Below are 25,759 nucleotides of genomic sequence, written 5' to 3'. Positions count from 1 at the left end.
TCAAAAACACTGCAGACACCATTTTAGTTAGAAAACTCTGGGGTTGCGTTTCAGACTACGTTTACACTACTCCGATTTCGTTAAAATACACAACTTTTGCTACGGTTACACCTGTCGTTTGCGCTACTCTGACATTTTCAGGTCCTTAAAAACGAATTTCGAAAACACTGCAGACCCCGTTTTAGTTAGAAAACTCCAGGGTGCCTTTCAGACTACGTTTACACTACTCTTCTAGGAAGTTTCGAAAACGCTGCAGACCTCGTTTTAGTTTGAAAACTTCGGGGTAGCATTTCTGTCCAAACAGACCAAAATGAAGACTTTTGAAAACGATGCCATGGCTGCCCACACATTTAATCTGTGTAATCCTTGACGACAGTATAAACAATAACATCATGTTTATTATTGTACCTGCATGAATGGTCATGTGACATGCGTTTTCGGTTGTGTAGGGTTTTCATTTTAAAACAAAATCGCACTGGTTTAAACAGCCCAAGTGTGGATTCATGAGAGTTGTCATCTTTATCCCCACAGGCAATGCAATCCAACAAGACTCGTGCAGAAATCATGTTGATGGATGAGCTATTGTATTAAAGATTTATTAACATCACTGTAGTATGAAGCAGGGTGGGGCTGAAAGCTGTGGAAGTGAAATGAGTATGCTGGAGCAATTGCTAATGAGAGACAAGCGCAAAATAAAACTGGAAATTGAGAGTATATGACATCACTGGCAGGTGACACAATGACAAAGGCCACTAATTAAAGGGATAGTTCATCCAAAAATGAAAGTTCTGTCATTAAATACTCACCCTCATGCCATTCCCAACTTGTAAGACATTTGTTCATCTTCAGAACACAAATTAAAATATTTTTGATGAAATCTGAGAGCTTTCTGACCCTCCATGGACAGCAAGGGTCCTACGACGTTCAAGGTCCAGAAAGGTACCAAGAATATTGACAAAACGGTCCATGTGACAACAGTTGTTCAACCGTAATTTTATGAAGCTACAAGAATACTTTTCGTACACAAAAAACTAAAATAACAATTTTATTCAACAATTCTTCTCCTCCGCGTTACACTAGCATCATTTTGAAGAGTACTAATTTGTGTTCTCAAGACAAACAAAGGTCTTATGGGTCTGTAATGACAAAAGGTTGAATAATTAATGAGTGATCTGATCATATCCTTTTAAAATTGCTAATTTCTCTGAATTTAAACATTCATGGAAACAATGTAAGTACACAAGTCAGCAAAATGTAACACACTATTCTAATGATTTTTGAATATTTTAATCAAAAAAATCTTACGTATTGTGCCATTCAATGACAACAGACCAAATGCTTTTGCATTTAACCTCAGTGGCCACCGCAACCAAGCAGCAACCTCACACTCTCTATTGAAATCAATATGGAAGTGACCTAAACTGCAATTCATCAACTGGTCACTAGAGACTGGCTCCAAAAGGGAGTCAATCCCATAGACTACCCATATTAAAATGCCTAATTTTACAGGAGAAAATAATATGTTTACAGCCTTGTACAAAAAGTGGTTTTGGTCTATATATCTAATTTTGCCCTTTCTGTCAACTGTGAGGGGAGTGAATTTTTTTATAACTCATCCGTTTAAGTTATATTAAGCCTTACATTTCTGCATAATTAAGGGCGTGGTCACTTGAGTGACAGGTGGATTGCTGCTGCTGTCACCACTGTTGCACTCTTTGCCCATTTTCGATTTTCCGGGAGTGACGCGTGATGACGCAGGTCTAAGATGGCGACGGCCGACTCCCGCCCACTTTGAGTTTCAAAAATGCTCTTTAGAAACCTACGGGTGACGTCACAGAGACTACATCCATATTTTTTACAGTGTATGACCGCAACTTCTGCTGCAGCGCTGTTCATGGGAAACGCAGGAATAGTCACGGTAGTACATTACTCTGGTTAGTGCCATGTTTATTTTTCAACAGGAATGAAAATGAGGCTGTGCAGTTGTTTAACAACATACCTAATGCTATACCGTTTGTCTGTTGACAAACGCCTCATAAAACAACATGAACAAGCAATTTTATACAGTGTGTGCCACTGTAAGTCTATCCCTCACAGCCTCATTTTCATCCGTTTGAAATTCAATATGGCATCTAACCTGATTAACGTATTGTGAAAAAGCAACAAGACACAAATTCTACAATCCACCTTCAGTATACTAATAAACTAAAATGTTATGTTTACTATCAACCTTATTTTCCCTGTAAGAGCGTGTGTAGCCATTTGCAAAATGTATGGGTCTGGTTTCCGGTCTCATTGGCATCTTGCTATTATTAGCTGTACAAAACAGCTCGTTTTGCTGCTTGATATTGCAAATTGGCGTTTCTAACCATATTATTTAAGGTATTATCTTTTGATTATGAGCAATTATGAGCACACTGGTTTGCAGTGCAAACAGTTTTAACGTTTCAATTCTTTTCGTTATTTCCCTATAGTGGCTAATGAACCAACGTTTCACCCATAGGCTTAATTCCGTGTTGAAGATGATGTGTAATTACTTAAAGGTTGTATCAGTGATTTCTAGCCTGAAACATAAAGTGTCAAATTCAGCTGAGCTTTCTTCACGATCCGCTCGCTGCCTGCCCCATAAATTGTCTGTGAATAAACCACGTCTCTCTGGTCAGCCTAGGGTCCGAGAAAAAACAATCGGCACTACCAACCTTTCCACAGATAAACAAACAGTGTTCCAACCAATCAGCGTCAGGGGTTTGGTGTTGTGGACTTTCGCTCCGCCTCCCTCACATCCCTGCACCAGTAGGAAAGTCCACAACACCAAACCCCTGACGCTGATTGGTTGGAACACTGTTTGTTTATCTGTGGAAAGGTTGGTAGTGCCGATTGTTTTTTTGGCATATCTCGGACCCTAGGCTGACCAGAGAGACGCGTTTTTTTCACAGACAATTTATGGGGCAGGCAGCGAGCGGATCGTGAAGAAAGGTCAGCTGAAATTGACACTATGTTTTAGGCTAGAAATCGCTGATACAACCTTTAATTATATATGTTTATATAAAATCTTTAATGTAGGTGATTTGTCGCAAATAATGGTGAGATTAAACAGAAGAATCCGAGCCAAGTAAAGTTACAATCTACAGCAGTCAACATTTGAAGTGGATCAAAAAAGTTAAAAAAGTAGTCCCAAGACAAGAACGGATATGTTTTGTTGTTGAAAGGTTTTGATCCACTTCAAATATTGACTATTGTATATTTCTATTCCAAGTAGGGCTGGGCGATTAATCGAAAAGTAATCGAAATCGACATTCAGAACCTATAATCGATCAAATTTTTCCAGGACGATTATTTAGATTACTTTCCCTTTAAAAACAGGGAGGCGCCAGAGTTCAAAGAGGGGGGCGCGGGAGCTGATATGCTTAGAGGTAGAGATCTGTGCGTGACAGATTTTTCAGTCTGCACGGAAATATATGTTATCTCGTCCCACTCCCGCCCGTGAGATTCATGTTTTGTCCCTCTCCCGCCCGCAAAAGCCTGCATTGAAGTTACCTATACAGATTTTTTTGAGTACATCGATCTTATTCTTAACAGAAAAGCAAGCATGGGCTGCTGTGTGCATGCATGGCAGAATGCGAGCAAACAATGCTCCCTGCCTATCTCAGTTCATCGCGATCTCATACAACTCTTATAACACAATGAATATATGCACAATGAATATTTAACAGTGTCTACACTTCGTGTGTTGCAATGAGTGGATTCGTGTGCACGCAATATTAAGCAGTGCGCAAGAACTTTTGGTGAGTGGATTCTTGCATTCCAGAAACTTCCTATTCTTGCACCTGTTAATCATTTTTAAGTTATATTAGTTGTTCGTGTTGCTTTTGTGTAATAGATGAATGACAATTTGTATGTTTTTTAGATATTTTATGTTTATATATTTCTATTTTCCGGGAGTCCCTCCAATCATTTTATTCTCCCGCATCCCGCACACACACGAGTTTCTACCCACTCGCGCATCAAGTTTTGTCCCGCGCCGCACTCTGTTTCTGTGCAGGTCTCTACTTTGAGGTCAAATAAAGATGTATAAAATGTTTCACTAATAATTTTATATAAAAATGTTTTTAAATCATATGCTTACAATGCCAATATAAGGCAATTTAAAAAAAACAATTAAACAAGTGTAATTGACAGTATTCTGACGATCCGGCGTTTCAATCTACAAATCACCAACGTTTACCATGGTTTTACTGTAGTAACACTGACAGTAACCATGGCATGGCAGAAAAGTAAAATATTCATATAGAATTTTATTATATTAATAATGTGCTAAATATATTAAAGGAGTAATGGAATATAATATCAATATTTTTGTTACAGTTGTTTGTTGTGTATTTGTAATTATACTCAATGCCTTCAGGATGCTGTTTTTCATTACAAATTCTTTACCGTGGTAGTGGTAATCTACAAATGTATGCAAATGTATGAAAGATGAGGCTGTTGTTATTTTTACAGATACTCACAGAAACAGCTGTCAACTCTGCTACTGTCAAATGTGCATTTCTAAAATCTAAAACTTGTGATAGAGATATATATATATATATATATATATACATACATACATACATACAAGAGTAATTTTATCAAGAAGAGATACTGCTTATTTTCGTTGAAACATTGAAAATAATTAATTTTGTTTCCAAAAGTGCAAGTTATTTATTTTCACTAATTTAAGAAAAATGTGACTGTTCGTTTTAAGCAATGTGTGCTTTAATTTCAGTTGTTCAACACTGATGTTCAATAAATAATCATAGATAGTAGATAGTGTGTGTTTCCTTCAATTATTTTAAAATCAAGTAATGCACCCTTCATTCAAAAATCTCTAACTTGTAATATGTGAGCATATTTACTGTACAAAACTTGTCAGTGAACTATGAGGGCAAAAAAATAAATTATATAAATATTATATAAATATAATTAAATATAATTGTATTAATAAATAAAATAATCGTTCATTAATCGTAATCGAGTTAAAATGTTCAATTAATCGAGATTTTGATTTTAGGCCAAATCGCCCAGCCCTAATTCCAAGGACTAAACTAATCATGGCAGAAAAGAGAAAGTATAAAAAACAGGCAAAATGAAAGCGAGCGTCACCTTGAATATGCCAACCCAGTCCTTGGGATGTGGTTTGATGAACTGTGTGAGAGTGTAATGGCACTCTAATGCTGCGTGAGGGAGGTAACTTTTCCCCACATTCTGGAAGATGACATGGGCAAAATTAGATGTTTCCATGGTGTTGCTTGCTGCTGTCCCCTCCAGGAATAAAGCCATCTGTCTATCAGCAGCTGCGTCTGTGGGAATACACGACCCATAAGAGAAGTGAAACACAGAAAATATTTTGTGCCAGATTCGACAGTTATCTAAAGTGAATAGTATCTAGGGTAACATGAAATTGCCTGTAACAGAACACACACACCTTATTTTGTCTATTTTCATACTAATTACATGTTTCTAAAGCTTCTGATAATTGCTGCACAATTAACAGTTTCAAAATTGCACACAAGAAATAATGCATCAGTTATTATTGCAAAATAGTTTAGACGCAAACACAACTGGGCCTGTACTGACTGTACATTATTACACTTTTAACCAAATAAATATGGAAACTGACACAAATATAGATTTTAGTTGAACTAAATTATCTATTCTATTATTACATGACTGCTTAACAATAAAATATAGACGTGACAATACAAGGAAGATTTAAGAGTTTGTTTGAGGATCAGTAGCTTAGAGGCATTAATAGGAAGACTAAAGATAAACAGCATGGTTCCTTATAAATCCACATGGCGATATTTATAGATTATAATTACAGACAAAACATTATATTTTGTCTTTAGACTAGAGGCATCAAAGATGTTTTCATGTAATAAGGTTATAAACTTCTTTTTTTTTTACCACAAACTGCATTTCAATACAAAGAAATATACCAAGTTTAATTCATATGAATTAACTGAACAAAAAGCAAGAGATAACTCTAAATCAAGATTTAAACATTTAATTGACTCCAAATACAAAGTATCAGCAACACACGTTTGCGTTTGAGATAAAATACATTTTTTCTCTACAATTTATGCCTACCATCTTTTTATATTCCAAAATAAATTGGCTTAATAATAGGTTCCTTAAGCACAATTACCTAAAATTATATATTTAAAAACTATAAAACTCTTTCAAGTTAAATATATGAATAATAACATCATAACGCAAGCGGACATTGATACTGCTTGGTTTATAATTGTTTTAATAAATACACTTTGTTGTCGACCTGGAGTCAAAACAAGGTTGTGAAACTTTATAAAAGAGGTATATTTTAAAAATTAACCTCTTTATTCTGTCACACACACACACACACACACACACACACACACACACACACACACACACACACACACACCTACTTGTCCGGTGTCTCATAAATCTAAAAAAAAAAAAAAAAAAAGCACACTACCAGTCAAACCTTTTGAACAGTAAGATGTTTTTTTCTGCTCACCAAGCCTGCATTTGTTAGAACCAAAGCACAGCAAAAAAAGTAAAATTGTGAAATATTTTTACTATTTAAAAAAACTGTTTTCTACTTGAATATATTTTAAAATGTAATTTATTCCTGTGATTTCAAAGCTACATTTTTAGCATCATTACTCCAGTCACATGATCCTTCAGAAAGCATTCTAATATTTTGATATCCTGGTCAAAAAATATTTTAAAATATATTAAAATCAGTTATTTTAAATGGTAAAAATATTTCAAAATTGTACTGTTTTTACTGTACTTTGGAGCAAATAAATGAAGGCTTGGTGAGCAGAAGAGACTTCTTTATATAAAAACAAAAAATATTAAAAATCTTAAAACTGTTAAAACTTTTGACTAGTAGTGTATTTTTTCTATACTATGGAATTTAGGGAGGACAAGCTACTGTTTGCAAAATCAATCTTCAACACAAACACATTCAGGTTTAGAACTTTAAAATTTTCATTTCTGGGTGAACGCCAGAAATCATCTTAGATCAAATGGCACTCAGCCGCTCCATATCTCTGAACTCAGTGTTTTTTTTTTTAATAAAGACTATCAAGCGTATCAAGATAAATGATTGAAGTAAACTACATTTATTTAAACCAAAGTGCAGCAAAAACAGTAAAATTGTAATATATTTTTACTATTTAGAATAAATGTTTTCTCCTTGAATACATTTTAAAATGTAATTTATTCCTGTGATTTCAAAGATACATTTTTAGCATCATTACCCCAATCACATGATCCTTCAGTAATCATTCTAATATTTTGATTTACTGGTAAAAAAATATTTTAAAATATATTAAAATCAGTTATTTTAAATGGTAAAAATATTTCAAAATTGTACTGTTTTTACTGTACTTTGGAGCAAATAAATGAAGGCTTGGTGAGCAGAAGAGACTTCTTTATATAAAAACAAAAAATATTAAAAATCTTAAAACTGTTAAAACTTTTGACTAGTAGTGTATTTTTTCTATACTATGGAATTTAGGGAGGACAAGCTACTGTTTGCAAAATCAATCTTCAACACAAACACATTCAGGTTTAGAACTTTAAAATTTTCATTTCTGGGTGAACGCCAGAAATCATCTTAGATCAAATGGCACTCAGCCGCTCCATATCTCTGAACTCAGTGTTTTTTTTTTTAATAAAGACTATCAAGCGTATCAAGATAAATGATTGAAGTAAACTACATTTATTTAAACCAAAGTGCAGCAAAAACAGTAAAATTGTAATATATTTTTACTATTTAGAATAAATGTTTTCTCCTTGAATACATTTTAAAATGTAATTTATTCCTGTGATTTCAAAGATACATTTTTAGCATCATTACCCCAATCACATGATCCTTCAGTAATCATTCTAATATTTTGATTTACTGGTAAAAAAATATTTTTAAATATTTTAAAATCAGTTATTTTAAATAGTAAAAATATTTCAAAATTGTACTGTTTTGCTGTTCCTTGGATCAAATAAATGACTTCTTTAAAAAAATTATTAAAACTGTTAAAACTTTTGACTAGTAGTGTATTTTTCCATACTATGGAATTCAGTGAGGACTAAGCTACTGTTTGCAAAATCACAATCTTCAACACAAACACATTCAGGTTTAGAACTACTTTTAAAATTTTCATTTCTGGGTGAACGTTAGTCATTTTGATCTTAGATCAAATGGCACTCAGCCACTCCATATCTCTAAACTCCCTCAAAGTCCTATCAGGCATATCAAGATAAATGATTGAAGTAAACTACATTTATTGTAACTGTGGTTGGCATTATTAATTAGCACCAAAACTATCAAACTCTGGGAAATGCACTGATTTTGCACTAATGTACTTTTTCAGGTTTGAAATATTAGTCACGTCTCACAAGGTGATGACTCAGTAAGCAATGATGATTGTCGAGAAGATTCTTCTGTGTGGCTGTGAACAGTCAACACCAGCCACACTGATAAGAAAGGGTCATTTGTTTTGTAATCAAGGTGATACCTAAATAGCAGAGAGCATAAAGTTGTGTGTGGTGGTTTACCTGACTAACATTAGTTTAGTTTGTCATGTTTGGAGAAAATAAAGCATTGCAAATGATACACATACTGTACATTAAACCCTTCTTTTCTACACTAAACTGTCACATAAATTAATTCACACCTTTTCCCTTTTCTTCAATCTAAGGAAACACTAAAATCTTCTGTATGATAAGAGCGATGAGTACAGCGGCAGAGCAGGAAATTCCTGACACTACAGAGACTCCGTCATACTTTCAGAAACAGCTGAGCTCTGCCAAAAATATTTTTCACACGCCACATAACGCTACCTCCCCCTTTCAATTTCATTTTTTTAAAATGCTTTATTAATTCAATGCCACTAGAACAAGAGGTATTACATATTAATGTCAAATTAACATTAGCTGCCAGAGAGAAAAGAAGAAAAGAGAGAAATCCCAATGCTTTCAGAGCATTACATGTCTTTAGTGCCTATTTGTTTTTTGTTTGTTCCAAGAAATTTACATATAATTTATAAAATGGAAAAAATTTGGTCTACATTAAGCCCACATATGGTATTTTCCTAATTAAATAAATAATATGTTGTTCTTTACAATTCAAATGTTATCTCAATTTAAAATTATGACCTTTGTCCGGATAGTGACGTCAAACATGACATGTCTTACTGACTTGAACTGTAAAACGCTTCATTTTCATGTTTACACAATCATTTAAGCTTGTAACGACAATTTAACGTTAGTTATAACTTCCGTGAGACTATTGTACCCGACAATCGAAAGGTCGTCTCTAAAAATAGCACAAAGCAAACAGAAATGTGACATTAGCGAATTTAGCTGCGAAATAAATAGTGATATGTATAAATGACTGTCGAACAAATTATATTCATTCATAACGTTACTTGTTTTCTACACAGAAGTTAAATGTTTTGCTAATAGGCCGAAGTTACAAGCACTTACACTTATTACAACTTCGAGTGTTTATATTGTTGTAACGAGGAGAAGCTAAATAAAATTTTATATCGTATCACTCTGTACATCAATTTTAAATGGTTATATTAACGTTAGCTAAGCTAAAGGTAGCGATGTAGCTTGCTAGCAGGTTTTAGCGTGTCTTAGCCGCCTGGCTAAACAATAACAAACCATAATGTCAAGACAAAAACAGCTTGTTCGCTTTTGTCATTTAATCAGTATTTAATCATCCCAAATCCACATCTTATCTAGTCTTTATTTCTTTATAAAATCCATCAGCTAACTTAATATTCCAAGTCTAGTCAAAGTGTGAGGCCGATAGTTAAGGAATATCCCTTATCCCCTTATCGTGCTACCGACCAACTGCCTTTCACAATAACAGCTTAAACTTACATTACAGGTCAGCAACATAAAACCATAGTAGATATAAAAGACGTACACGCATATAAAAAGCAAATAAAAAGACGATACAATACCTCATTTTCACGCTGAAGTATCACAAAAAAATCCCAGCGCTGTTTTTGACGCACTTTCCAGTCTCAGCGCAAGTACATCCCCCTGTACGTGTCAGTGGTTTCCCGGAACAACACAATAACAACAATACATCACACGCATCACACATCACATCCGCAACAACTCACTTCAGCTCTCATCTTCTTGTACACTACCAGTCAAAAGATTTTACATGTTCTTTTAAAAAAGTCGCTTCTGCTCGCAAAAAGTAATTTTGTGGAATAGTTTTACTATTTAATAATAACTGCATTCTATTTGAATATATTTTAAAATGTCATTTATTCCTGTGACAAAGCTAAATTTTCAGCATCATTACATCAGTCTTCAGTGTCACATGATCCTTCAGAAATCATTCTAATATACTGATTTGCTGTTCAAGAAACATTTATTATATATATAATATATGATTATGATTATTATTAGTATCATCAATATTTAAAACAGCCTTTTCAGGATTCTTTAATGAATAGAAAGATCCCAAGATTAGCATTTATCTGAAATAAAAAGCCTTTGTAACATTATACACTATACCATTCAAAAGATTTGAGTCGGTATAATTAATACTTTTATTTAGCAAGTATGCTTTAAATTAATCAAAAGTGATGATAAATAATACACTTTATTTTATATAGCGCCTTTAAGAGAGGCATCTCAAAGTGCTGTACAAGACAATAAAAATAATAAATAAAATATAAAAAGATGCACACACACAAAATACAGGCAGTAAAAACAAACGATAATACAAAAATAAAATAATAGAATAACAGAATGGTCACCTAAATCACATCAAATGCTACCCTAAAGAAGTGAGTTTTAAGGAATACTCTCAAGGGATTCTGCATTCCTAATCTCAGGGGCAGGGAATTCCACAATTTAGGAGCCAATGAGGAGAAAGCCTGATCGCCCAGAGTTTTTAGCCATGTTGCTTGAGAATTTAAAAGGCCAGCTGCAGAAGAACGTAAAACACGAGAAGGGGTGTATGGGGTTAAAAGCTCTGACAAATATTGGGGGGCCAGATCATTCAAGACCTTATAAGTCAGCATAAGAATTTTAAAATCAATACGATAACTGACAGGAAGCCAGTGCTTTTTTTAGACATGTATAATGTTACAAAGGACTTCTATGTTTTCAACATAATAATAATAAAAATGTTTTTTTTTTTTTTTTTTTTTTTTATGCAGCAAAGGATCATGTGATACTGAAGACTGGAGTAATGCTGCCAAAAATTCAGATTTGAAATCCCAGGAATAAATTATATTGTAAAATATATTTAAATAAAAACCTGTTATTTTAAATAGTAAAAATATTTCAAAATGTTACTGCTTTTGCTGTATTTTGGATCAAACAAATGCAGACTTGTTGACTAGAAGAGACTTACTCTTCAAAAACTTTTGACTGGAAGTGTAAAATATTATTATACAGAATTAAATGCGTTTTAAGGGTAGTATTTTGCCACTACATTTACTGAAGCTCTTTAGTTATAACCTCCCTAAGACTAATTTGCTTGAAAATCCACTAATAAAATTATCCTTGGCACACAGTAATACAAATGTTACATTACGCCTATATAATGTAGCAAAATTAATATATCATTATTATGATTATCAACGTATAATGTACTCAAACAAACCAACTCTACGTATTTATAATTTTGTTTTTGTGTGTAGGTTTATACTTATAAATTAGGTTCCCTAATAAAAGTCTCAAGGTTGAGAAGTGAAATAGGATTAGAATAAATGTTTGTGTTTGCATACAATTCTAAAACATAATGTCTTAAACCCTTTTACTAAACATAAAGAATAAAAGTTTGTGGAGATAATACTAAATTACAGCCTACATAAGGGCAGTTGAAAGTTATTATTGTTTTTCCATTGATTTATGGTATTTTCAGAATGTCCCGCCTGCCCTTGAATGTGATTGGACGAAGAGCTCCGCGATGGCTCAAACGTATGGAGGCACAAGTGTCAATCATCGATTATCCAATGGCGTCACTGTAAGTCGAAGGTCAAGAGCGAAGCAGCATGGCCGCTCTGTTAAGGGGCTCGCGGTGTCTAGTAGAAAAGTGTCATAACCATGTCAGCGCTGTGCAGGGTAATGTGTTTGCACCGTCATCCTAAAAATGTTATGTTTTTGTTTACTATTGTGCAGTTCCATGCAAATTTTCCGTGCAGCAAGCATTTGCTATAAAGCATTGCTCTGGTAGCTCTCGGTAATAGCTGTTAGGCTAAAGTCATAGTTTGCAAGTCACTGAAATTTGAGAAGACTATTATACTTATTGTGATCAGACTCAGCCGCCATTAAAATAAAACGATGAACAGTTATTAAATGCTTGCAGCTGAAAAGTGTTTTCCGATATATTTATGCGTGAGATGTAATACATAATGATAAATCAAGATCATCTAAATTGTAAAAGGATAAAGCATTATTCAGACTAAAGTTGTAAACAAGAATTTAAATAGGTTATTTTTGTGGTGCTCTTTTTATGCATTCGCTTTGTTTTATAATTTGATATCATGTTTTAATGTAATATCCAGTGTATTTGCACATATCTTCCTCTAGGTGAACAAGCACAGACTTCTCAAGATTATTCTTAGACTGAGAATATCATATTTTCATTATTTTAACGTGTAACAGTCATACGTTAAATGCTAAAATATCTTATTCTAAATATGAAACTAATTAGGTAATTCATGTCTCTTTTAGTCTCCATCAGGTCCATGGCCTCTAAAACCCCGGTGGGCTTCATTGGATTGGGGAACATGGGAAACCCAATGGCAAAGAACCTCATAAAACATGGATATCCAGTGATAGCCACAGATGTATTTCCAGAGTCCTGCAAAGAGCTACAGGAACTAGGAGCTCAGGTCAGGATAATGGACATAAAACTTAACTTGGTCACATCTGACTTGTGTTAAACACTGTTATGTACATGCTTTGTGTGATTGATTTCATCATTCTGACAGTATAGAGAACACTTTAGTTTGAATAAGTTGTATTTTTTTCCACATTGCTTATAACATTTTTGCAAAAATCTTTATATGATTATATTATTTATATATTATATTGATTATATTGACGACACTCTGATGTAAACCATGGAACAAAAAAGTGTGGAAGCTGCTAAATCATATGGAGAAGGACTTGGTAAGCAGGAAAGGGCACAATATTTGGCAAACTAAAGTTAATAAGAGGTAAAGATATGTACAAGCAGTATTCATTAAGATGTTAGCCTAATATTTCACCTACCTGACCAAAAATAAGAACAAACACAAATGTTGTCAAGATTCTTGCCCTGGAAATCTTGGTTCAGTTTGGCCAACCAAAAAAGCCATTTGTTCCTCAGACAGTTTTTTTTGCAATCTTCTCCTTGATTTGTTATAACTTTTGGCAGTCTATAGTACTCCAAATGCTTTTACTGGTCTGACTGATTAGCACAGCCCAAAACATGACAATAATTGACTATTTTCAGCAGCAATAATCAGCAAAATAAGCAAGTTTCGTTCGGTTCAGTGGCTTTGTTACGTTCAGTGTTTAATATGGACATTCTCCATTTAGAAACTTTGGAGTAAGATATATTTTTCCACATTGCTTGAATTAAACATACTGTACTTTTCTCTGTTGTTCTCAGATCCTGGACAGCCCTGCGGATGTGGCAGACAAAGCAGATCGAATCATCACAATGCTTCCCTCTAGTCCCAATGTTATAGATGTGTATACAGGCCCAAATGGCATCTTGAAGTAAGGATGCCCTTCCTCTACAGGCCAAATGTGACCCTGGACCACAAAACCAGTCATTAGGGTCAATTTTCTGAAACATAATCTGAATAAATAAGCTTTCCATTGATGTATGCTTTGTTAGGATAGGAAAATATTTGGCTGAGATACAACTATTTGAAAATCTGGAATCTAAGGGCGCAAAATAATCTAAATATTGAGAAAATCGCCTTTTAATTGTCCAAATGAAGGTCTTAGCAATGCATATTACTGATTTTTGGCATAAAAGGAACAACTGAACATTTTGACCATACAATGTATTTTTGGCTATTGCTACAAATATACCCATGTTACTGAAAACTGGTTTTGTGATCCAGGGTCACAAATAGTCTTGAAGATTAGCAAACTAAATTTAAGAGATGTAAGGGGAAAAAATGATAAAAGATGATAATATCCAGATTATATCCAGTGAGAAATGTTTAAAAAGCCAGCATTTAAAGACATGACACATGTACTGGACAAATCTTGTATACTGATATCTGTACTTTCCAGGAAAGTGAAGAAGGGATCTCTACTCATTGATTCCAGCACTATTGATCCAGCTGTCTCCAAGGAAATGGCGGGAGCTGCAGAGAAACTGGGAGCTGTTTTCATGGATGCCCCAGTGTCTGGAGGTGAGATGATACCTGCCCAAGTTGATATCAAGGGCAGACGTAAATGCGGTAACTTGCGTAGTGTGTTATAACCCTGACTGCATACAAACCGCATATGTAAATGCAGACAATGTTTGTTAGTGCATGCTTTAAAGCTTTCATAAATCACACACCCATACTTGTAGTTACAAAACTAGTCACCGTCTGGGAAGAGGTACAAATTTCTCAAAGAATTTTTGGCTCCAATTCAAGCATTGTGGTTTTCGCAATCACTAGTTCACGTTAATAGTGGAATTCAGTTTCACATTAACTTCTAGGCCTGATCGTAACCATCCTCTGGCATTTATTTCTCTGTGCTGTAGCAACCAAACTACAACATTATGTGGCAATAGTGTAGTTTAGTAAAGATATACATTTTGGTATATACAGTAGTCAACATCTGAAGTGGATCAAAAAAGTTCATCAAAGTTGTTGTAGGTTAAAAAATGGGTATTGTTTTTGTTTTAGGACAACTTTGATGAAAGGTTTTGATCCACTTCAAATGTTGACTACTGTATGTGTATATATATATATATATATATATATATATATATATATATATATATATATATATATATATATATATATATATATATAGTACAGACCAAAAGTTTGGACACCTTCTCATTCAAAAGCTTTTGGTCTGTACTGTAGATATGAATTCAACTGAAAAAAGTTGTGAAAAAATATCTTTCAGGTGGTCAAATAGCAAATAGTGGAGCTCTGCAGCCACCTACTGGTAAAAGTTATTTGTAGTTGTTTTATTTTACTTTTAAAACTGGATTTTCCAAAAATGGGCAAAAATCTTACACTAAACCATGTGAAATTATCCATGTTATCCCATGAATTAAAGTTAGAAATGTGGGTCTTTTATAAAGTGAATTTTACATAAAGCAGTTTTTGTATAAAAACCCATTTAAAAGTATTTATTTATTAATTTATATATATATATTTAAAAAATATCACTAACTAACTGAAAACTGCACAAATGTAGAATAAAAACTTTAATAAACAGAAAAATATACAGTACAGACCAAAGGTGTGTCCAAACTTTTGGTCTGTAATGTATGTATGTGTGTGTAATATATACAAACAACAAAACCTATGCATTTTCAACAGTCCGAAAGTTCATGAAGTTGAATTTCAGGACACACCAGTTACACCCTCAAGAGTTTATTCTCTCTGTACTCCGTTTCAATCTGTGATGGGTGATTTGCAGGTTTGTTGATAGGAAAGTGTTTTATCACCTGCCTCATTTTGTCCATTTTCTTAATCTGGCCATTGGTGTGGACTTTTTGAGTTATAGACTAAATCAAAAGCCAGCATCTGGGAAGTGATCCTGTGACCTCAACTTATGGTGGAAATGGAGACAAGTAATTTCTCATGTAACCGTCTTTTAAAACATATGTACTGGATAGGATAAGGCTGTTGGAGAAATAGCTAAGATCTAAATTTTGAACAAACAAATATTAAGGATTAGTTCACTTCCTTATAATTTACTCACCCCCGTGTCATTTAAGATGTTCATGTCTTTCTTTCTTCAGTCGCAAAGAAATTAACCATTTTGAGGAAAACATTCCAGGATTTTTTTTTCCATATAGTGGACTTCAATGGTGGCCAATGGTTGTGATAGAGCTTTAAAAGCTCTACACAATCCCAGCCAAAGAATAAGGGTCTAATCTAACGAAACAATTGATAATTTTCTTAAATGAAAATTAAAATACTTTTTAACCACAAATGCTCGCCTTGCACTAGCTCTGTGATGCACAAACGTCTTCACGTATTTGGTAATCATGTTGGAAAAGTCACACACGGTTAGTTCTTTGTCTGTGTACTGCGGTTAAAAAAGGTAGGGAATGGCGAAAAACTCCATCTCATTTTCTTCTCCAACTTAAAAATTGCCAGACATTGTTGTTTTACCTTTATTTTGTATAGGACGTTTGACTTTCTTTGCATGTTTGCTTTGGGTCGGTACTTCCGCCTACGTCATGCATCTGTGATTACGTAATGGGTGAGGTTGAGCTAGCGCAAGAGCTAAATAAGGCCCTTATTCCTCGGTTGGGATTGTGTAGAGCACTTTGATACTGCATTGAAACTGCAATTTGGACCTTCAACCCGTTGATCCCCATTGAAGTCTACTATATGGAGAAAAACCCTGGAATGTTTTCCTCAAAAAAACGTAATTTCTTTGCGACGGAAGAAAGGGGAGTGAGTAAATTATCAGGAAATTTTTATTCTGGAAGTGAACTAATCCTTTAAGACAAAACGTCTCCAGGTTTTTTTTTCATCCTTTTCTGACTATGTTGTTTGTTTGGATTTGTTTATGCTTGTTTTTCTGACCTGGCTTGGGAGGATAGACTAGTTGTACCACAAATGACGTACTATATACTGAGCAGTTTTACTATGAATTATGTACATTATCTTCTAGTGTATGAATTTTAGAAGGCAAGTTTGTCAGCTTGCATTGCTATGACCAGTGGTGGAAAGAGTACTGGAAAAATATACTCAGGTAAAAGTGCCATTACCCTCCAAAAAAATTAGTTTGAGTAGAGAAAAAAGTACTTGTCCAAAAAACTACTTGAGTAAGAGTAACCTACTTAAAAGTACTCCTGAGTATTGAATAGCGAGTACTAAGCTGTGGATTCTACCCCCTTTTAAAACGTGGGTATCTGTACATGCTGTAATTCACTTGGTCGTGTTTGTCATCTAGCAGTTTTAATTTTTGACTGCCAACTCTTTAAAATACACTAAAACGCTACTGAGACAGCATGCTGTTGTTGCACATAAAATATTGTTCAGAACAATGCAAATACTATTAGAAACTCATACCGAAGTTCAACATCACAGTAAAAGTACACCATATTTAAACTACTCAAAGTACGGTTATTGATTTAAAAAAAAAAATAATTACTGTAACTTGAGTATTTGTAATTCATTACTTCACACTCCTGGCTATGAGTGAAGTGTCCATCCCACACCATGTTTTTCCAGTCAAATTTTTTTCTGGAAAGTGCATCATCTAGTATTTTAAGTGCACTACTTGAATTTTCATTGTGAACACACTACTCAAATTTGTACAATAAAATGGTATAGAAAAGTGTACAAATTGGGATGTCTGAATCTGTGCAGAGGTACATTTGGTATCCAATATAAGAACTTCAGAGTGAAAAAATTCATGTGCATACAAACATTTTGTTTATCATGACCAAGACCTGTAGACTGAGACTTGCAAAGAGAACCTTGACTAATATGCGTAGTGGTTTTGCTCAAATTGTGGGGCAAGTTAAAGGAACTGGACAGAGAATGATTCATGGCCTTATAGTTTTATTTCTGTCCACCTTGCAGCCTAATAAGACCCACTTTCTCTGAGTGTCTCAGATGTGTCTTAAAACCTAGTAGAGTAGGTTAACTCAGATTTATGCCTTAGCTTTCTTTCCCACTGCACTGAATTAAAGGTATCCACTTCTCTACACTCAACCTGACCGGCTGGGACAGTTTTAAGGGATAGTTCACCCAAAAATGAAAATTCTGTCATTAATTACTCACCCTCATGTCGTTCCAAACCAGTAAGACCTTCGTTCATCTTCGGAACACAAATTAAGATATCTGCGAGAGCTTTCCGACTCTGCATTGATGGCAACACAACTGACACGTTCAAGGCCCAGACATAGCAAGGACATCATGGTTGAACCGTAATTTTATGAACAAATATTTTTTGTGTGCAAAGAAATTAAAAGTAATGACCTTATTCAACATTTTTCTCATCAGTGTCAGTCTTAGACTGAGAAAGGTCTAAATCAGTTTGAGAAAAATGCTGTTGCTTGTTTCTTAAAGGCGCAGGAGCAAAACTGAACTGTGTAAGGCTCGGAGAAAGACAAGTAATACAAGTAAATCGTTGAAATAAAATCAAAGCAAATTATATTCTGGTTTAAATAAGTAAGGCTAAGCAAAAAATTGTAAGTAATCCTCTCTGTCAAAACCTTTAGACATCTTTATGACCACTGTCTTATGTACAGTGCGTCGTTTTCTGCTTGTAAACAAGGAGCAGCGCATCCGGGTTCAATGTCTTTGTCTTTGCTGAGGCGCACTAATGAGAACAAGTGATTTAAATAATCTGATAGGATAAACACTGTGTGTAATGTCTCCCATTCTCCATATCTTTCCGAAGCATCCCTGTGGTAGGAAAGAGTGGCTGAAGTTTCTTCCCTATTTCCGATGATTCAGTATTAAAGGATGGGGGCGTTAAGTACAATTTGACATGACTACAATCCCAAAAGTGTTTGAGCAGATCCTGAGAAAGGCGCAGTTGCTTGTTTCTTAAAGGCGCAGCAGCAAAACCAAACGGTGTAAGGCACAGAGAAAGTGAGCAAATCTTGACTTATGGAAATGAAAGCAAATGACCCCTTTAAATAGCAATCATTTGTGTTAAAATGTGACTTTAAAGTCTAGTTTAATGTACTGTACAGATACTTCTGGGTGTTTGAATCTGTGTGCTGCTCATAAACTTGCCTGAGGTGTGAAAACGACCTGTGCTGTCGCCTAACAAGAAATGTTTAACTCAGTCAGCAGCTAGTTTGCGCTTTATGGCGATCCTCCTTTTTAATCAGGAAGTTGTTTCCTCTGGTCCTTGGGCACATAAAAACAATGTGCTTCTAGTTTGCTTTCCTTAAATTGTTGCCTCTCCCAATTCATATGCGTCAGTGGGGTTTGGCTAACATACCGTTGGACCCACTCTTGGTTAGTGAAACGGTCATAAGAAATCCACAGACCTGCTCATTCTCTTTACTTAGACCCTCCAGACATTATTCTCAGCTCCGTGTTAGCGCCTGCGAAGGAGGCTTAATGAAACGTGAGCCACAACAAACTGGCCCTGACGTCATGCCCGTCTGTGTTCACAGCAGATGGTGAAGTGCTTGTGTATTTATAGAACTTTCCTCTCTAAGAGTAATTCTGGCACTTCGATGGTGTTACATTTTGAAGACACGTCCTCTCAATCCTTTAAGCTTAAAGAGGTTACGGGTATGAAGATGTGAAAACGGTCGCATTACACTTTCGGTCCCTTGTTGTTCATGCATGTGGCCACTCATTCTCTGATCATTTCAGTGACATGTTTGATCGAAACTTCATTTCCGTTGTTATTACAGTGGTATGTCAGTTGTAACAGGTTCACCCCAAAATATTCTCCCATTATTTCCTCATTTTTCTTCTGCATAATGCGAGATTTTTTTTGATGAATGTTTCAGTTGTTTTTTTCCTAAAAATAAAAATAAGTGGCATCCAGAAATGTCAAGCTCCATATCCAGTCTATATGACTCAACTGGTTTATCCAAGGTTTTCTGAGGTAACTTAGTATCACTTTGTCTGAAGAACAAATCCAAAATTAAGGCCTCAGTTATCCCTAAAAGCAAAACACAAGGTTTGTACAAGGTGCTTAAAGTATTTGAAGTACTTGAATTTTACTTTTTGAAATTAGCAATATTCCTGAAGAGGTATTTGAAAAGTGCTTGAATTATGTAAAGACTTATGAAATGAGTATTTTTTTTTTTATAAGCATGAGTCAAAAAACATATTTTTTTTTTTTAGCTTGTTTCAGTTAATATCATTAAACTAGCGAGCTAAGCAAGTAGTAGTACTGACAGTGTCATGTAAAAATGGATGAAGACGCGAAAAAAGCAACAGATGAACCAAATCAATTGATTAATTTACACTGGATCTGCTCCAATTGATTAAAACTTGTGACTTCGAGTTCATTTATTTTAAGTGATTCACTAGCAAAAGCCAGATTAAATTAACAGAGCTATTCATTTTCAAATTTCGAATATTACTTGTAATGATTTTAAAAAGCATGTATAGTGATATATGACTGACTTCTTTCAACTATTCATTGCTATTATAAAGCTTGGAAGAGCCAGGACTTTGTTTTTTTATATAACTCTGGTTGTGTTTGTCTGAAAGAAGTAAGTCATATTCACCTAGGATGGCTTGAGGGTAAGTAAATTATGGGGTAATTTTCATTTTTTGTTGAGCTATCCCTTTAAGTGTCTGTAATTTAGTTATGTACATTATGATTTGCATCGTTTTCTATATTTCTCTCAGGTGTTGGTGCTGCCAATTCAGGTAAGCTCACATTTATGGTTGGTGGTCCAGAGGAGGAGTTCAAAGCAGCCAAGGAGCTTCTGACCTGTATGGGCGCTAATGTGGTGTACTGCGGCCAAGTTAGCACCGGACAGGTACAAACAGGATGTCTTTAAGAATATAGCGCCATTTTTAGAAAGTTGCTGATTTATTTCTGGCTATAATCTCTCTCTTCTGTTTGTAGGCAGCCAAAATCTGTAACAATATGTTGCTGGCCATTGGGATGATTGGAACAGCAGAGACTATGAACCTGGGAATCAGGTGCAGTTCACAATTGAATTACTTAAAAGGAATACTTCACCCAAAAAAGGATTTGCTGAAAATGTACTCATCCTTAGGCCATCCAAGATGTAGATGAGTTTGTTTCTTCATCAGAACAGATTTGGAGAAATATAGCATCACTTGATCACCAATGAATCCTCTGCAGTAAATGAGTCCAGAATTGTTGATAAAAGCATCACAATACCTGAAGTGAAAAGCTGGGTGTTTGTAAGAAACAAATCTATTATTAAAGGAGTAGTTCACTTTCAGAACAAGAATTTACAGAAAATGTACTCCCTCTTGTCATCTAAGATGTTCCTGTCTTTTCTTTAGTTGTAAAGAAATTGTTTTTTGAGGAAAACATTTCAGGATTTCTCTCCATATAATGGACTTCTATGGTGCCCCCGAGTTTGAACTTCCAAATTGCAGTTTAAATGCAGCTTCAAAGGGCTCTAAATGATCCCAGCCGAGGAAGAAGGGTCCTATCTAGCGAAATGATCGGTTATTTTCTAAAAACATTTACAAGTTATATACATTTTAATCTCAAACGCTCGACTTGCAGAGCTAGACAAGATGAGAATTTGAGGTTAAACAGTATAGAAATTGTAATTTTTTTTTTTTTTTTTTTTTGCTTTTCTTTTGCTAGATAAGCCCCCATTTTCCTCGGTTGTGATCTTTTAGAGCCCTTTAAAGCTGCATTTTGGAAGTTCAAACTCAGGGGCACCATAGAAGTCCATTATATGGAGAGAAATCCTGAAATGTTTTACTCAAAAAATTCCTGACAACTGAAGACAGAAGGACATGAACATTTTGGATGACAAAGAGGTGAGTATATTGTCTGTACATTTTTGTTCTGAAAGTGAACTACTCCTTGAAACTGTTGCTTGTGGTCAAAATAAAGAGTACATTTTTCCAAATCTGTTCTGATGAAGAAACAAACTCTTCTACATCCTCAAAGGTCTTGATGTATTTACTTTTTCTACAGATTGAATTATTTTCTACTTTTTACCCTGAATGGTTTGTGTTACTTTGTGCATTCACAGATTAGGGCTTGACCCAAAACTTCTGTCAAAGATCTTGAACATGAGCTCTGGCCGCTGCTGGTCGAGTGACACCTACAACCCTGTCCCGGGGGTGATGGAGGGAGTCCCCTCCGCAAACAACTACCAAGGTGGCTTCGGAACAACACTAATGGCCAAGGTTTGCTTTGTATTCAATACATTTATTAATACCATGGTCTTTTACAAAGGCCATTATAATTATTGTAGAAGCATGTTAAAAGGACAGCTCACCCAAAAATGAAAATTGTCATTAATTACTCACCTTCATGTTGTTCCAAACCTGTAACACCTTTGTTCATCTTCAGAACGCAAATTAAGATGTTTTTGATGAAATCAGAGAGCTTTCTGACCCAGCATAGACAGCAATGCGACTGACATGTTCAAGGCCCAGAAAGGTAGTAAGGATATTGTTAAAATAGTCCATGTGACATGCCAATGGTGCTGCTGACGCAGGAGCCAGCGTTCTGACTCTCATTTGAAAACCAAACCTATCATCATATCATATACAAACAGAAACTTAAAAGTCTTAACAGCAACCCGTCTAGTTTATCTTAAAGAAACTGTGAAAAATCTATTACTAAATGTAATGATAGTAGTACTACTACTAGTAATAAAATTATTAACAAAACATTTTTTAAGGAATATTTACCAGAAAAAATTTAATGCACAACACCGTATTTCTGAAAAAGTAATAAAATATTAGCTTTTGATTATTAAAATTGAATGAAACCATTAAAATTGAATTTAGAAAATTTTTTGGAAAACACAAATAAGTAAAAAATAAATACATAAAACTAAAATTTGAGAAAAAATAAAATGTATTTCATAAGGCCTTAATGTAATTTGTTAAACTTTTAATAAATTGCTGTTAACATTTTTGTTGTTTAAGTTTCATGATTTCAATTAATTAGATATGCTTTATTTTAAGAAAATAAATTCTTTGTTACACAATTTAAAAGCAATTTATTAAAAGTTTAACAAAGAATTTATTTTAAAGGACCTACGAAATAAGTTGTGTTTTATCCCAAATTCCACCTAAATTTTTCTGGATTCTGTTTTAATGATTAAATAAAATTTTATTAAGCAAAAAGCATGTCTAATTAATTGAAATCATGAAACTTAAACAACAAAAATGTTAACAGCAATTTATTAAAAGTTTAAGTTTTATGATTTAAATTAATTAGAGATGCTTTTTGAATAATACAATTTAATCATTAAAATAGTCTAGTAAAATTCAGTCTAGAAAAACAGAATCCAGAAAAATTAAAATGGAAAAAAACTTTTTGATAAATTTTATTTAACCATTCAAACAAAGTTTAGAGAAATTAAAACAGGGAAAATCCAGAAAAAATTAAATGGGGAAAAATAAAACACATTTCATAGGGCCTTAATGTAATTTTTTTTAATAAACATTTAATTAATTGCTGTAAAATTGTGTACGTTTCATGATTTCAATTAGTTAGACATGCTTTTTGATTAATAAAAAAAAACTGAATCCAGAAAAACTTAAATGTGGGGAAAAAATTAATTTGGGGAAAAAATTTCATAGGGCCTTAAAATGTCATTTTTGTTCAACTTTTAATAAATTGCTGTTAAATTGTGTGAGTTTCATGATTTTATTTAATTAGACAGGCTTTTTGATTAAAACAATTTAATTTAACCATTGAAATGGGGAAAAAAAACAAGATTCAGAAAAATTTTTATGGAAAAAATGGAATTTGGGAAAAAACTAAATGTATTTCGTAGGGCCTTTTAAAATGTTATTTTTGTTCAACTTTTAATAAATTGCTTTTAAATTGTGTAAGTTTTATGATTTCAATTAATTAGAGATGCTTTTTGAATAATACAATTTAACCATTAAAATTTAGTCTAGAAAAATTCAAACGGGGGAAAAAACTGAATCCAGAAAAATTAAAATGGAAAACTTTTTGATAGATAAAATTGAATTTAACCATTAAAACAAAGTTTATGGAAATTAAAACTGAAAAAAAATTTGAATGGGGAAAAATAAAACACATTTCATAGGGCCTAAATGTAATTTTTGGTGAACTTTTAAATAAATTGCTGTAAAATTGTGTACGTTTCATGATTTTTCTGACTCCAGAAAAAATTAAATGGGGGGGAGGGGTGATGAATTTGGGAAAAAATTAAAAACGTGTTTCATATGGCCTTAAAATATCACTTTTTCATGAGTTTCATGATTTTTATTTAAATAGACAGGATTTTTGATTAAAATGTACCTGAACCATCAAAACAGAGTATAAATTTTTTTTTAAAACAATGAAATGAAATTTGAGAAAGAAAAAAAAATTTATTTGGTAAACAATATAACTGATTTCATAGGGAAAACAGTTGATTTGTTAAGTGTGTATTTTTCGTCTTTTTACTGGTGGTCAAACATTTGGAATAAAGAGTTGTTTTTGAGAAATCTCTTATGTTTTTATTTTAATCAAAAAATACAATAAAAACTGGTAGTGTTCATTTTATTTACAATGTAAAATGTAATTTATTCCTATGATGGCAAAGCCCTTTTTTTTTTTTCTAATATACTGATCCTATACTAAACACTTATCCTATACTGCTACTGTTATTCACGTTTAAGACTGCATGTTAAGTTAGTAATGGTCTTCTATAAAAATTGCCGTAAGACCATGCATTATGTTCCAGTTCATCTTTTCTAAATGCAAGAACAGTAATTTTTCAAATTTGCTGTTATGCATCTCTCTCACTAGCTTTTACTGCCATTTATCCCCAGGATCTAGGACTTGCTCAGAATACAGCAACTAACACAAAGACACCAGTGCCGTTGGGCTCTCTGGCCCATCAGATTTACCGCATGATGTGCGCGCGCGGCTACGCCAGCAAAGACTTCTCATCTGTCTTCCAGTTCCTTCGAGAAGAGGAGGGCCAGTAGAAAGCAACACTCTCTGCCCTCTTCCACAGCCTTACCCAGCACTGCCTGCCTTTCACATGACCTGACTTGCAAAACTTTGACCCAACTATGTGATTTCATTGGCATGCGTGTGCTGGGAGCCATAAATGAATGAGTGAATGAATACATGTGTAGTTTGGATGGTAGTGGGAATAGATACGTGTTTTTGTTTTGGAAGTTACTGTCGTGGGCCCACCCATGTATAACTAGTAATCCACTAATTAATTAATAAGATGCTGTGAATTAAATTTTTGTTTGATTTTTTTTTTTGCCTTCCTTGCTGTTCTGTAAGCTAACGAAAGATTCAAAATGTGTCATTTCATTCTCACCAACCACACACTCGCAAGACTCCGATCAGCCATTACACTCCTATTCTTTGCTTATGTACACTTTTAGTTTTTATGTACGTAATGTATCTGCGTTATCAAATTTGCAGATGGCTAGTCTTGTTAACGGTGTTCGATCTACATGTTGTATTCATGTACATTTTAAACACCTGGAAAATTAAAGCAGGAGATATCTGTATTTTTGATGTTGCGTGTTCATGCATGTTTACATAACACCTATTTTTCACAACTGAAGTAGATTTGTCAGAGTACTAATCCAGGTTTACAATTGTATAGGTAATCCTGATGAATGTGGATAACCTGTTAAAAATGATGCAACACAGCACATATTTTTACCTGGTCTCCTCCCTCTTCAAGGTCACGCAGTGGAATGCTTTTCGATGCTTCTTTATGAAGCCTCACCTTGAATTCAGTGGCACGTAACATGCACAATAAAGATGAGTCACCAACACTACAAATCTTTTACACATCATGGAAAATGTAATTTTAAGTTTCATGTTCTCAGGGTTAGAATAGATGGGATAATTCACCCAGCAATACATCATTTACTCACTCTTATGTTCAAATCCCTTT

General features: G+C 34.1%; 2 protein-coding genes across 4 annotated transcripts in view; one reads left to right on the top strand and one right to left on the bottom strand.

Annotated features, from left to right (window-relative positions):
* Positions 1-10,122, bottom strand: part of tax1bp1b (Tax1 (human T-cell leukemia virus type I) binding protein 1b) — a 49,351-nt gene extending 39,229 nt beyond the window's left edge. For all 3 annotated transcript variants that reach the window (XM_073847412.1, XM_073847414.1, XM_073847413.1), the window contains exons 1-2: positions 10,008-10,122; positions 5,143-5,339 (exon numbers count right to left, since the gene is read on the bottom strand). In XM_073847412.1, the coding sequence (XP_073703513.1) occupies positions 5,143-5,319 (177 nt within the window). In that variant the 5' untranslated portion in view covers positions 5,320-5,339; positions 10,008-10,122. The remainder of the gene's footprint in view (positions 1-5,142; positions 5,340-10,007) is intronic.
* A 1,877-nt stretch (positions 10,123-11,999) lies between these two features.
* On the top strand, positions 12,000-25,364 carry hibadhb (3-hydroxyisobutyrate dehydrogenase b). The gene is made up of 8 exons (XM_073846869.1): positions 12,000-12,135; positions 12,748-12,908; positions 13,673-13,782; positions 14,311-14,432; positions 20,547-20,680; positions 20,770-20,846; positions 21,890-22,046; positions 24,663-25,364. Exons 1-8 carry the CDS (start codon positions 12,066-12,068, stop codon positions 24,819-24,821), a joined length of 990 nt encoding a protein of 329 aa, XP_073702970.1. The 5' UTR covers positions 12,000-12,065; the 3' UTR covers positions 24,822-25,364.
* The last annotated feature ends 395 nt before the right edge of the window (positions 25,365-25,759 follow it).

This window comes from Garra rufa, chromosome 9, assembly GCF_049309525.1.
Source record: "Garra rufa chromosome 9, GarRuf1.0, whole genome shotgun sequence".
In the NCBI taxonomy this organism is placed as follows: Eukaryota; Metazoa; Chordata; class Actinopteri; order Cypriniformes; family Cyprinidae; genus Garra; species Garra rufa.
This window is presented reverse-complemented; position numbering and strand designations above follow the sequence as displayed.